Genomic DNA, 14,992 nt, shown 5'->3' with positions numbered 1-14,992 from the left:
TTCTCTGCATCTCATCCCATTGCTCTTGCATTTTTCTCTGCATCTCTGTCAGCATGTTCATGATTTTTATTTTGAATTCTTTTTCAGGAGGACTAGTTAGGTCTGTCTCCTTCTCAGGTGTTGTCTCTGTGATCTTTGTCTGCCTGTAGTTTTGCCTTTTCATGGTGATAGAGATAGTTTGCAGAGCTGGTACAAGTGACCGCTGAAAGAGCTTCCCTTCTTGTTGGTTTGTAGCCTTTTCCTGGGAGAATAGCGACCTCTAGTTGCTTGTGCTGGGCAGCTGTGTGCTGACAGGGCTTCTGCTTCCTGCCCAGTTGCTTTGGGGTTTATCTCCACTGTTGCTGTGGGCTTGGTCTGGCTGGGGCTGTTCCTCCAAAATGGTGGAGCCCCGTTTGGAGGGGGAGCGGCCAGGAGGCTATTTATCTCTGTAAGGGGTCTCTGTGCTCCCTGCTGCCCAGGGGGTTTGGGTGCCCAGAGATTCCCCAGATTCCCTGCCTCTGGTCTAAGTGACCTGTCCTGCCCCTTTAAGACTTCCAAAAAGCACTCTCCAAACCAAAACAACAACAGCAACAATGAGAGAGGGAACAGAAAGAAAGAAAAAAAAAAAAAAGGAAAAAACAAGCGATTTTTTTTTTCTTTTTTTTGTCTTCAGGTGCTGGTCCCAGGCACCCGCTCACCGGTCGTGCTGCCCTGTCTCCCTAGCACCAGGGTCCCTGTCCTTTCAAGGCTTCCAAAAAGCACCCACCCACCGGTTCCGCAGGGAAGGAACGCTCGATATTCTTTGTCCTCATGCACTGGTCCCAGGCACCCGCTCACCAGTCCCGCCACCCTGCCTCCCTAGCACCGGGGTCCCTGTCCCTTTTAGGCTTCCAGGAAGCACTCGCAGAAAAGAGAAAAAAAAAAGGGGGAAAAACGTGCGATTTCCTCTGTCCTCAAGTGCCGGTCTCAGGCACCCGCCCACCGGTCCCACAGGGAAAAATGTGAGATATTCTTTGTCTTCAGGCGGCGGTCCCAGGCACCCGCTCACCAGTCCCGCCACCCTGCCTCCCTAGCACTGGGGTCCCTGTCCCTTTAAGGCTTCCAAAAAGCGCTCGCCAAAAAGAGAAAAAGAAAAGGGGAAAAACGCGCGATTTCCTCCGTCCTCAGGCACCGGTCTCAGGCACCCGCCCGTCGGTCCCGCAGGGAGAAACGCGGGATATTCTTTGTCCTCAGCCGCCGGTCCCAGGCAGCTGCTCACTGGTCCCGCCACCCTGCCTCCCTAGCAACGGGGGCCCGTCCCTTTAAGGCTTCCAAAAAGCGCTCGCCAAAAAAAAAAAACCGCTCCGGTTTCTTTCCACCCGCCCTGAGCCGGGGGGAGGGGCACTCGGGTCTCGCCGGGCCGGGGCTTGTATCTTACCCCCTTCGCAAGGCGCTGGGTTCTTGCAGGTTTGGATGTGGTCTGGATGTTGTCCTGTGTCCTGTGGTCTCTATTTTAGGAAGATTTTTCTTTGTTGTATTTTCATAGCTCTATGTGTTTTTGGGAGGAGATTTCCACTGCTCTACTCACGCCGCCATCCTGGCTCCGCCCCCCAGGATGGCTATTTTGACGATATTAATTCTTCTTAGCCAGGAGCATGGGATGAGTTTCCATTTGTTAGTGTCCTCTTTAATTTCTGTTAGGAGTGTCTAGTAGTTTTCAGGGTATAGGTCTTTCACTTCCTTGGTTAGGTTTATTCCTAGGTATTTTATTCTTTTTGATGCTATTGTGAATGGATTTGTTTTCCCCAATTAACTTTTTAACATCTTTTTGAGATATTATTTATGTACCATTAAGTTCACCTATTTGAAGTGTACAATTCAGGTGGTTAAAAAAATATGTATTTAGAGTTGTAGAAGCATCACATTGTAATCTAATTTTAGACCATTTTCATTGCCCCAAAAAGGAACCTCATACCCGTAGTCACTTCTTATTCTCCCTAAACACCATCCTCCAAGGTAATCACTGTCATTTATGTAACATGGCTTTCAGTCTGTTGCTTTTCATCTAGGAGGCCTGTAGTACCTTCCTTGTCTGTATGCTTAAGAAAACATTTCTTACCTGGAGTTCAAATTTTTCCGTAATGTGATTTCAGTTTACTTTTCCAACTTTGATGTGCTCCCCTTCCCAGTGTGAATACATAGCCCTTGCTAGGTTCTTCTACTTCTCGTCCTTGAGAGCCCTGGGTGCATTATGCCTTCCTTTTGGCTTCTAGGAGTCCTGTGTCTAAATCTGTCTATGCTTTGAGATCTAAGCTGAGTCCTGCCCTTTTTATGAATCCTTCCCTGAGTAATTTCACCTGCAACTAGTTCTCCTTTGAACTTGAACTTCCATAGCATCTAGTACTGTAAAGCTTTCTTTTGACATTTAATTGTAAAACTGTTTTGTGGGATCCCTTCCCTTGTGTTGTTCAGCTTTTGTATCTTTATATTGATTCCCTAAACTGATTATAATCTTCTTAAGGGCAGGGACCAGGTATGCCTTTTCTTTATATCTTCTGTAGCTTCACTGAGCACATGGCTATGTGCAGAAATAGTATGTAAGTGTAATGAAATGAATGGTGTTGACATTGAGCAGAGTGCTAAATTTAAACTCTAATAGCCACAGACTTCAAAGTGTTGGTGGACATGTCCATGTTTATATGACTTTGCTTAGTCTATAGCTTGATACCATGTCCTTTCTTTAATTCATTTGGTAAATGCTATACTTTGTTAATTTCTTGAAACCCTGTTCTTTAGGTACCTTTTCTTATTGCTGTCGTGTAGCGGAATTGTCTGCTAGTTTTTAGCTCTGCATTACTCTTGAAATTTCCTGCTGTTTCTAGGACCTCCTTATGGCAGATTATACCATAGCCTCTGTATATCTGTATGGTCCTATTTTTATGTACATTGTAGGACTTTATTGTTATAGGTTGGTACATACCCTCAGACTCTATAGTCCCAGTATTATGCGCTCCATGGTGTATCACCTTCTGAGAAGTTGCAGGGTGATGAGTGCTATGGGAGACAGTTGCATTCCTCAAGTCACTTATGGCTTGGTTGTGATCGTGGAACAGCACTTTTAGTTTGAAACCGTAGGAAGAAAAGTACTATGGTCTAAATGTTAGGAGTAATACAGAAATGAATAATACAAATGTGTAGATTCTCAAGGAGCTCACAGTCTCATGGTAGAGACTGATTTAACAAATCTCAAATAGTTATGAGATAATATCATGAGTATGGTAGTAGAGAAGTGGGTGCCTAGGATTATAGCAGCCCAGAGGAGGTCTTGATATATTTTGCCACAACAGAATTATAGTTTGGGAGCTCATGGAGACCTTATAAGCCTTTCGAAGACAGGATGTGTCTTAATATTTGTCTATCCCCAGCACCTACCAGAGTGCTTGGCATGTGGAAGGTGATCAGTAAATGATACATGAGTAAGTCATCTATTCTGTGTTGCCATATGTAGTAGTAGCTACTAGCTGCATGTGGCTAGGGAGTACTTGAAATGTGGCTTGCTGGTCTTGAGATGTGCTGTGAGTGTAAAGTGCTCACTGGAATTTTGGAGACATTTAGGAAAAGCAAGTATAAAATATCACAATTTTTTTACATTGGTTATATGTTGAAATGACATTTATTTGTTATATTAGATTAAATAAAATACATGATTAAAATTACCCATTTTTTTTTTTTACTTTTTAAAAATATGCTACTAGAAAATAAAAATATTATATATGTATCTTATATTATGCTTCTTTTGGACAATGCTGATCTCATTCAACTTCCTTAGAGGAAAGTGATTTGACCAAAGTCACAAAATAGCAGAGATACCCTTAATATTGATAATTTACATGTTGGGTCTCACCTTCTAGTTCACCTCTTTGTTTAGGCATAAATCAGTACAATAAACACATAAATTTTGAGGCAAAAGCATCAGTTTGGTCTTGCCAGGGGATGACATATCTTTCTACTCTAGTTAACATGTAACTTAATAGAGCTTAATAATCACTAAAAATGTTTCCTTTTAAAAGTAAATTTTGATCTCCAGAAAATCTGCATTTTCAGTTCTTGGTTTCTTCACACTTGGCACCTCTGTTCCCACTTCCTTGCTCTCCCCCTTCCCATACATATACAGCCTCCTGTTCCATTCCTTAATTTGTTTCCATTAACATTCTTCAAATTATATTAACACCTTTACTTATATTTTGGGGAGATAAGACATTGCTGTTACATGATGTGCTATATAGATGGCTGGTTATTTTTGTGGCCTAGTACATGCATTAATTATCTCACATTATCCTCGCAAAACCACATGGAGTAGAGGTCCTATTATGATCCTAGCTTTATAGATATGAAATCTCAGACTTAGAAAGGGTAGTATGCTCAGCGTCATACAGTTAATAATGCACAGAATCTGTGAGCTGAAACTGTAAGAAACCGTTGGAAGCCTGAGAATTTTCCCTACACATGGACAGGTCTTTAAATATTGGGGAACTCTGGGTCTGTAGAGCTGAGGATTAATGTATTAGTGTATATGCCAGAAAGCTCAGTAAAAAAGAAATCCATTCCAAAATGTGTGGGTATGAAAATGATTATGTGCATATGTAAATATATAAGAGAGAGGAATAGAAAAAGAATAAATGCATGAATCTGATTGATTTTGAAGACTGGGTCCCCGTGTCTTCATCTTTCTGCCCCTGTCTGTCTTTCCTTCCTCTCTTCCCATTTCTGACAGTGGAATTACTCACCATGCTACCATTTTCTTCAGTTCCATTCAAATCAGTATTCCAAAGTCTGAGCAGAGGTTCATCAACATGTTTACAATAGTTTTCTTTGGATAGAGGGATCTCAGGTGATTGTAAATTTCTTTTTTTATTTGTTTCCTATATTATTTGAAGTTTTTAAAACAACATATACTAAGAAAAACTGTATGAAGAAAACATTAAAGATATTTTCACTTGGAAAGAAGTCAATATGCTTGATATACTTTCATTCCAAATATAAACCTTCCACCATAGAATTTCAGAGTCTCATAACTTGCCCTCTGCCATCCCGGTGTTCTTTGGCCCTGGTTTTGTAGCCCCCAGGTGAGGGAGTAGTGCATCCAGTTCTCCAAAAGCTAATGTCGTGTACACAGTCTCTCTGTCACTGAGGTGAGTCAAAGAAGCATTTATTTCTCTGGCAAAGATGTGTAGCTGTTTATTCAGTTGATTTTGGAAGATTGTTTTTAGACAGTAATTCATAGTAGTCACATCCTGCAAATATTTTTAAATGCTTTGATTCTAAACAGTCTATCTGCTGTGTTTGTGACATTAATGTAACCTTGGCTCTTATCCAGCCTCCTAATTAATTTTCCTTTCCAAATTACACAGCACAGGGTGCATATATTTATTGTCTCAGAAGCTTTGAAAAGTCTGTATTTTTCAATTTGCTTTCCACTATTTATTGAACTAATTTATGTTCTTTTAAGATGCTAGTGATCAAAGAGAAGATGTTTATATTGGAAACCACATGCCTTGTCCTGAAAACCTCAATGGTTACTGCATCCATGGAAAATGTGAATTCATCTATTCTACTCAGAAGGCTTCTTGTAGGTAAGTTAGTAACTCCTTATCAGAGGTGAGAAACTTTCCATCAGTGATTACTGCTCTTTAAAAGGTGGACTAAATATTGTCAAAATGTAGTATTTATTTGCAGTTTTGAGTCAAAAAATAAATTATCAGCACCATTTGGAAAAAATTGGAAGGTAATACACAAAAACAGATGCTGTATTAGTGTTATAAAGAGTATGGACTTAAGATTTTTTTAATATTATGTTATATATATTTTAATATAAAAAATATGCCGTATCCTAACACAATTTTGGTTTTTTGGCAATCTGTCACAAGGTGGTTGAGGGATTAAAGAATGTGTTAAGAACAGGGAACATGTAACTCAAAATATATACTAAAATTAAATTTGTAAAAATAAAGGGATAGGGATGTAGAACCACATATGAAGTAAGAGGTGGAAATGGAAAGGGTTTAAATCTTCCAAATGTCTGATTCCAGAGAGGTTATGTTACTTGGTTCAAGGTCAACAGCAGCAAAACTAGCTTTCAGATTTCATGATACTCAGCCTAAGGATCTCAGGGCTTTTGCTGTGTCTGTGTCAGTCTACTAGTAATGGCTTGCTGCTCATCCTTACCTCTGGTTGGTCCAGTTAGCCAGGTAATAGTCCCACAGACAAGGGGAGCTTGCTGTCCTTCTGTTCACTCCTGCTTCTTACAGTTTGGCCAGAATCCTTGTTTTCCTTTCTTAGTCTAAACATGGAGAAATATACTTTCCTTTTGTTCTGTAACCTAGAAACACATTAAATCCTTCTCTCCTAAAAGTAAAAGAAAGCAATTTGAAATCAGGTCTCCTGGTCCCTTTACTCCTTTACCTCCCTTCTCCTGACCTTTCCTCCTCACCTGCTTTAAAACAACAAAATGAAACACTACGAACTGTTACTTCTAAATAATTCTTTGTTAAGCCTTTGGCTTCTTCCTGATTGAAAGTTGTCCTTGTCTTGGAAGGAACTAGCTCCCCTTACCCCACCACCTCTGTTTCCTGACCATTAAAAAAAAAATGCAGCTGTACAAAGGAGCACATGCCAATTAAAAAAAAATTGTACAGTGAATTTCCGTATTTGTCCTACAGTGGGGTACATATCTTGATGGAAGTTCAGACTGTGTTGTCCTCTGAGGAGGGGGCATCTTTCAAGATACCTAAAAGTGAGGGATGAGAGAGGATGGTGTCCTGATAATAAAATGACACCAAGTCACTCTGTGGTATTTACTAATTGACAGTAAGAAGATTGAATTGTATGGTGGTTTAAGGCTTTGGAGTCAGGTATACCACATGGGCCAATTATTGGCTGTACCCTTTGGAAGTTACTTAATATTTTAAGCCTCATTTTCCTCATTTCTAAAATTATAATAGTACCCATTTCTCTAGTTTTATTAAGATTAAATGAGATACTATATGCAAAGTGCTTAGGACAATACCTCTACACAGTATGTGTTTAATAAACAGTGATTGATATTATTAGACTGTAACTGCCATTAGGTTAGGCACTCTGTTTTGCTAACCACTATCTTCCCAGTACGCCGAACCAGCCCAGTAGGTAGTCAGTAGATATGTTCTGAATGACATGTGATGATGATCAATTTTTCCCTTTTCTCCAGACCAGAAGTGTTTCCTAAATGCTTAAAGAATCTCTACACACTTACAACTCCTAAAAAGTGGTTGATCTTTTTTTGTCTAAGCATTTACAGTGTCTACAAGAATCCAGCTATAACATCACAGGAGCTTCCACAATGGGTGGGGGTGTTTGGGTAGCAGTAACTAGTAGGGATGAACAATCTTTAGCCAGTCCTATTATTAGGTTAAAATATTCTAGCTTTATCCTACCACTAATGTGTGTGTTTATTTATTGCTTACTTTGTACCAAATTCTCTCTGGCATTGGGGTCTCCAATTCAGATATGGCAGGAATCCAGGGATCTTGTGGTAAAAAAAAAATACAGTATAGTGGAAGAGACTGACAGGTGATAAATTAAAATATAATATGAAAAATCTGCTCTCATTCATAGGTATAAATGAGATGATTTGGTACTAAAGACAAGGCACTGAGCCTGAAGGGGGAGGGGAACAGGTCCTACAGGAATATTTGTTTCATTCCAGGAGCTTGTCCTTTATTTTAAAGGCAGTGAGGTGCCACCTAAGAATTTAAGTAAGAAAGATGTGGTCAGATCTGAAGACCATCCTGGAGGCTTTGTGCAAAATGTGTTAGAAGACTGAAAGTCAGGAGAAGACAGTGTAGTACTAAGAAGTGAGAGCCTGAAATAAAGGAACTGTAGTGGGACCAAGATAAGTAGATGAATTGCAGAGAGAAAATAAGATGGTTGAATCCATAGGTTTTGGTGACCAGCTGGGTATGAGGATAGAGGTTGGTGGGGGGTCATGGGAAGGAAGAATCAGGAGAGTCTGCTGGGTTTCTGGCTGAGGCAGAATCGAGTGGGGAAAGATAATGGAAAGAGGGAGGAGGTTTGGGGGAAACGGATGTATTTGGTTTAATACGGTTGGTCTCAGGTGCCTGGGAGCTATCCTTTTAAGAGTGTCTAGCAGACCCCTGACTATATGTTGGTTTTAGGACTCACGAGAGACAGACACAGGCTAAGGATGTACGGCTGGGAACCATTCTGCCTCTAGCACATCCCTTCTTGTTCCTACCCAGCAGTCCTTCTCCCTGACTAGGCCTCCATTTTATTGATGTGTCACCTTTTCAGGGTCCCTCACCTGCTGCATGTCCTCGTCCCCTCCTCACTCAGGTTAAATTCCATGGTCCATCCCTGTAGTCTGTCTCTTGCTTCATCATGCTCATTTGACAAAACTAGAATCCTGGTCATTCCAGCTTCCCACCTGCTGTGTACCTGTGCCACACAGCTGAACATGGCTGTTGTCAAAAGGCACACTGCCGGGTTACTTGTCTCACTGATGTTTATACTCCAGGTGGGCCCTACATGCCATGAGGCGTCAATCTGTAACCTCAGTCCATTCATTCTTCTCTCCTAGATGCCTGCTTTATAATGATCCCTCCTTTCGGATTGCCAGTACTCCCTCTCATCCTCACTCTAGGCTGATGATCTTGTTTCCAAGTTCACTGAGAAAGTTGAAGCAATATGAAGAGAACCTCCAGACTTCACTGTCACCTACCCGCAGTTTCCCCCCTTTTTCTCCATATTATTTATCCTTGTATAAATATTTTAAATATGTATTTGTAAGTACAATTTTATTTCTTTCTTGTTCTCACTCCTACCAGCTACTGTCCCATTTCTTTCCTTTCCTTTGGAGAAGAACTCAAAAGAGTTGTCTGTAGTCTGTTTCAATTCCTCACTTTTCCCATGTCTTTTGAACCCACTCCACTAAGCTTTGCCCCCAACACTTCACTGAGACTCTTCTTGTTACTAAACTCAGTGGTCAGTTCTTAGTCTTAAATTACTTTTGAATGACCAGTAGCATTTGACACAGTTGCTCCCTCCCTCCGGTGTGTAGTTGTTCTTCACTTGGCCCCAGGGACTACCTACCCTCTCTCTCGGCTTTCTCCGACCTCCTGGCCGGAGCCCTGATTGGGCTCCTCTTTTGCTCGCTGTCCTTCTGATGTTGGCAGGAACGGTCTAGGCCTGGTCCTCCACCTTAGTGATTCCATCCAGACTCAGGACTTCATGTGACATGTGCTCATGACTCTTAATGTACATAAATCCCACACCTCTTCTCTCCTTGAGACTCATAGATCCCTCTCCTTCCTTGATATTTTCACATAGATGTCTGACACTTTAAGCTCAGCAGGACCTAAGTGAATCTCCTGATCTGTTTCCCCTCCCCTAAGCCTGTTCCACCTTGAGGCTTTGCTATCTCAGCTGTTGCCAACTCCATCTTTTCATTGGCTCAGACAAAACACTCCAATACATCTTTGACTTTTCTCTCTCTCTCATATCCAGGCAGGTGTGAAGTTCTGAGCATTATTTCAGATTATACCCAGAGTTTGATTATTCCTCACCGTTGCCACTGTGTTTCCAGGTCCAGGCCACCCTTTTTCCTCTCTGGCATTATTGCAGTAGCCTCCCTGATTGCATTCTATAGTCCATATTCAACACAGCAGCCAGACTGAGACTTTTTAAATAAAAAGTCAGTCCATGTCATTCCTCTGCTAAACCCCCTCCAGGGGCTCCTCCATCTTACTGAGCAGGAGCCCTGCATGGTTTGGCCCCTTCTCTTTTCTGGCTTGGCCCCCTGCTTCCCTCCCTCTTGCCCACTCCACTGCCACCATGATAGCTGGTCCCTGGGGACACCAGGCCCTCGTGCTCCACCCGCCCAGGATCTTCTCACTGCTCTCCCTTTGCCTGGTGTGCTCTCTTCCCAGTTGTCCACATGGAAGAGCCTCTCGCCTCCTTCACATCTTAACTCACATGTCACCTTCTTATGAAGCCTACCCTGACCACCTTATTTAAAGTTGTAGTCTTCTGTTCCTGGTCCCCCTACCTGGCACTTGTAATTTCTCTTAACTGTGTGTCTTCTCATCTCTTCATGTAGTACATGTCACCATCCAACCTGACCATGTAATTTACTTCTCATGTTTTTGGACCCTCCCTCCCCTGGCTAGAGGGTAAACAGGCCAGGTTCTTGATCTGTGTTGCTCCTTGATGTTTCCCAAATGCCCACCACAGTACTTGGCATATATCAGGTGCTCAGTAAACATGTAAACTGGATGAGTGATTGCATCTGCACATGAGGCCATGGGAGTGAATGAGATACTATGGAGGGAGAGTGGGATGAAGAACCAAACACCTGGATCTGCCTTTAGTCAATAACAGAAGAAGTTAATACTCCAGATATTTGAAGAGTCTAACCTAAAAGTCATTTGCAGAAAATGATATCCATAGAGATTTTCTGAATATTATATGGCCCAAACATTCTTTTTGATATTCATATTTTAATCTTTGGATTAAGCTAAACCATCAGAGAGCTGCCTCTGTAGGACCTTGTTATGGCTCCTATGGAACTGTTTCTATTTTATTGAGCTTGGCCATTAGCCTACCATGAAAGACATTATTTTTAAAATCCTAGTAGACTTCATCACATGACCAAACTTACTGTACCTGCCTTGTCGAGGATGATGTTCTCTGTAATGAAAAGTGCCCTCTTTAAATGAGGACCAATGAAGTAAAGTTCTCCTTGAGTTAGAACAATAGTAACTGTTTCTTTTGAACACCTGGTTTGATTTTATTTTGTGGAGATGTTTTTTTTTTTTTTGTCAGTGATCTTACTACTTTATTTCTTTCATTCTTTCTCATTTCTTGCTTTCAGCAGTCCAGTAGTTTTTAGTATATTCATAGAGTTCAATCATATATTCAATCACCAGTCAATTTTAGCACATTTCATCATCTCAAGAATAAATCTTTACCTATTACTCCCTAATCTCCCCATTCTGCCCTGGCTTAGACAACCACTTGCCTGTTTTGTCTCTGTAGATTTGCCTATTCTGGACATTCCCTGTAAGAGGACTCCTATAATATGTGGCCTTCAATGTCTGGCTTCTTTGCTTAGCATAATGTTTTCCAGGTTTATTCATGTTGTAATATATATCAGTACATTGTTCCTTTATGTGCCTGAATAAAATTCCATTTAATGGATAATACCACATTAAAAAAATTCAAATTCATTTACCAGTAATGAATATTTGGATTGTTTCTACTTTTTCGGCTGCCCTGAAAATTGGTTGCAAGATTTTGTGTGGACATGAGTTTGAATCTTACCTGGGTAAATGCCTAGTCATGGAATTGCCGGGCTGAATGGTATGTCTGGGTTTAACTTTTTGAGGAACTGTCAGACTTTTCAAAAGTGGCTGTAGTTTTATGCTTCCTACAGTATCCTTGTTGACACTTGTTATTATGTGACTTTGATTCTGGCCATCCTACTGGGTATGAAGTGGTATCTTATTATAGTTTTGATTTGCATTTTCATGATACCTAGTGATTTTAGTATCTTTTATGTGCTTATTTGCCATTTGAATATTTTGTTTGGAAAAATGTCTATTTAGATCTCTTGCCCATTTTGTAGTTTTTTTTCTTTTTGTTAATGAGTTGTAATAGATTTTTTTTTTTTTGAGAGGGCATCTCTCATATTTATTGATCAAATGGTTGTTAACAACAATAAAATTCTGTATAGGGGGGTCAATGCTCAATGCACAATCATTAATCCATCTCAAGCCTAATTCTCGTCAGTCTCCAATCTTCTGAAGCATAATGAACAAGTTCTTACATGGTGAACGAATTCTTACATAGTGAATAAGTTCTTACATGGTGAACAGTATAAGGGCATTCATCACAGAAACTTTCAGTTTTGATCACGCATTATGAACTATAAACAATCAGGTCAAATATGAATATTCGTTTGATTTTTATACTTGATTTATATGTGGATCCCACATTTCTCCCTTTATTATTATTAATATTTTTATTTTTAATAAAATGCTGAAGTGGTAGGTAGATGCAAGATAAAGTTAGAAAACATAGTTTAGTGTTGTAAGAGAGCAATTGTAGATGATCAGGTGTGTGCCTGTAGACTATGTGCTAATCCGAGCTAGAAAAGGGCAATAAAACATCCATGGATGGAGAAGCTTTCTCTCAAAACGGGGGGTGGGGGGTGAGGTTCTAAGCTTCACCACTGTTGTTCTCCGATTTCTTACCTGATGGCCCCCCTGCGACTGTGCCTGTCTTAGGTTGTTCCTTCCTTGAGGAATCTTACCCGCCTCTGGCTAACCAGTCATCTTCCGGGGCCATACAGGGAAAAGTAAAGTTGGTAAGTGAGAGAGAAGCCATATTGTTTGAAAAGGTTAGCTTTTTACTTCTTTGCAGATTTATGCACTGTGGCTTCTATGCCCAGCACTTGTCTCGAGGTATCTTTACTACCTGGAGGAATTATGATACTCGGTAAATTCGATATGAGACACGAATTCTATTTAAGGGTTGTAATTAGGAAGGAAGAAGAAAAGCTATAGAGGTAGTATATGGAAGAAAACATGGGAGGATTGATTATTTCTTTGACATATCTTCTTGTAGAGTACCTTAAGCATGTATAGGTTTTAAACTACTAACTAACTTACGCACACATATTAACATAATAGGAATACGGTGACATAAACAAAGCAAATCTATAATTACCAGCCATCTTGGGTGAAGCCAAGAAAACCATTTAGGCACCCTAAGCATTTGTGAAAATTTGTCTATGATATGATGGATTTTGTCCAACTGTACTTGAACAGTCTGAGAGAAATCAGACAGATTAAAGCAACCCATTTCTGGGATCTGTTCACATCCCATATGTTCTTTTAACCGTAGATAGTCTATAGTCGTAAGATTTTGGAGCGCTACAACTTGCACCCCTCCCAACTCCTGATTGAGTTCCAACAGTACAGATCCAGTCAAATTCGTTGTCTCACTGTATGCACATGCCAGCCTAGACATCTCCCTCCTCATTCCAATGGCAAGTCCAGGAAACGGTGGGGTGGACGCAGCCACAACCGCAGCCTCGCCCGGATCCCTGTGGAGGCTTTTTGATGATCATCCCCCGGCACGAGTCCTCCAGAGAGTGCTGATGCCGGAAGCTCCTCCTCATATCGTATCTTAGTTCATTTTCTGGGTAGCCAAGCTAGGCCTTGATCTTCTGCATAGAAACCAACAGACCCTTTGCCCACACTTTGACATGCCCTCTATACCACTGTGCAGAACTCATTGGAGGTCAGCACACAGGAACTGCTTTTTTTTTTTTTTATTAAGAGAAAGGCATATTATCAGAAAAGAGTACCTCCATAGCTGATAATGTGACACCCTTTAAGTGATCAACATTAAAGATATTTAAGGCATGTGTTAATCTTTGATTTACCAATAGTTTTATCTTATCAAGGAGTAATCCCCCTCTTCTTTCTTTCTTTCTTTTTTTTTAAATCTTTAATCTACACTTACATGAAGAATACTATGTTTACTATGCTCTCCCCTATATCAGGTCCCCCCTAAAAACCACATTACGGTTACTGTCCATCAGCATAGCAAAATGTTGTAGAATCACTACTTGTCCTCTCAGTGTTGTATAGCCCTCCCTCCCCTTTCTCCCTCCCCCCCATGCATGCTAATCTTAATACCCCCCTTCTCCTTTTTAAATATATTCTAGATTTAGTAGTTATCAGATATATAATTTGCAAAATTTTTCTCCCATTCTGTGGGTTATCTGTTCACTTTCTTGATAGTGTCCTTATGCACAAAAGACTTTGATTTAGTTCAGTTGAACTTCTGTTGTTGCTTGTGCTTTTGGTGTCCTATCTAAGAAATCATTGCCTCATCTAAGCACATGAAGATGTACTTTTTTTCCCCCTGAGTTTTGTAACTTCAGCTCTTACATTTAGGTCTCTGATCCATTTGAGTTAAATTTTGTATATGTTTTGAGGCAAAGCTTCCACTTCATTCCTTTGCATGCGGATGTTTAGTTATTCCAGGACTATTTGTTGAAGAGACTTTCGCATTGGATTGTCCTAGACACACTCCTGTCAAAAATTGTTGGCCATAGATGTATGGGTGTATTTCTGGGCTCTTAGTTCTATTCCATGATCTGTTTATTTGCCTTACTGCTTTTTTTTTTTTTTGTCTGCTAGGAAGCTTAGAGCCCAATGAGCAACCTTCTTGCAGGTGTCTAGGAACCTCAGGGATGGGATTGGTGGACTCACATCACCCCTGGCTTCCCCTGTTAACCAAATCCCAGGTTTCTTTGTTGTTGTTATGTATGCTTTATTAAAATATCTTTTTTTTGTAATGAAGTGTGACACATTAAAAGCAGTATCCTTACACTTCAGATGTTTTAGTAATCAGTTCTAACTGAAAACTGGCTAATTTATACATTTCACTAGTGTCAGCTGAAAAATGCGAATTTTCTGATATCTCAAATGTTTCCCCCTGTCAAATTATTAACATCAGCTGGTGTCGTTGCTTTTAATTTGAATTCAGATTAATTTCTTAGATTAGCACCTACTTGACTGCTTGGCTCTGTTTCTGTCATTAATAACTTATTTTCATCTCCCCTCTGCATCTTAAATGACTATATTATGTACACTGAAAAGTGTCTTGAATATAATTTGGTGCTGTGTTCAGAGAACTGTAAATGTTTAGACCTGTTTATTCAATAATCCCATTTCCAAGTATCTAAGCTAAGGAGTAATACTAAATATAAGAAAAACGCACACTCACCAAAATTTTTATCATACCTAATTCATAATTGTGAAAAATGTAAAATAACTCACGTCTTAGAGTGAGGAATAGGTAAATTAGCTCTACTGTAGCTACTGAATGGAATATTATATATGTTTTTAAATTACACTAATAAAAACTACTAAGCAACTTTAAAATTAATGTGAGGTAATACCAG

The 14,992-nt window shown here is 40.2% G+C and overlaps 1 protein-coding gene across 2 annotated transcripts in view; it reads left to right on the top strand.

Moving 5' to 3' along the window:
• The window catches only part of TMEFF1 (transmembrane protein with EGF like and two follistatin like domains 1), an 89,847-nt gene that overhangs the window by 68,928 nt on the left and 5,927 nt on the right, over positions 1-14,992 (top strand). Inside the window, exons 8-9 of one of the 2 annotated variants that reach the window (XM_073226973.1) lie at positions 5,468-5,591; positions 8,594-8,984. In XM_073226973.1, the coding sequence (XP_073083074.1) occupies positions 5,468-5,591; positions 8,594-8,897 (428 nt within the window). In that variant the 3' untranslated portion in view covers positions 8,898-8,984. Of the gene's footprint in view, positions 1-5,467; positions 5,592-8,593; positions 8,985-14,992 lie in introns of those variants that run through there. The other variant, XM_037017676.2, reaches the window with a different exon arrangement.

The sequence above is a fragment of the Manis javanica genome, chromosome 2 (genome assembly GCF_040802235.1).
Source record: "Manis javanica isolate MJ-LG chromosome 2, MJ_LKY, whole genome shotgun sequence".
Classification (NCBI taxonomy): Eukaryota; Metazoa; Chordata; class Mammalia; order Pholidota; family Manidae; genus Manis; species Manis javanica.
This window is presented reverse-complemented; position numbering and strand designations above follow the sequence as displayed.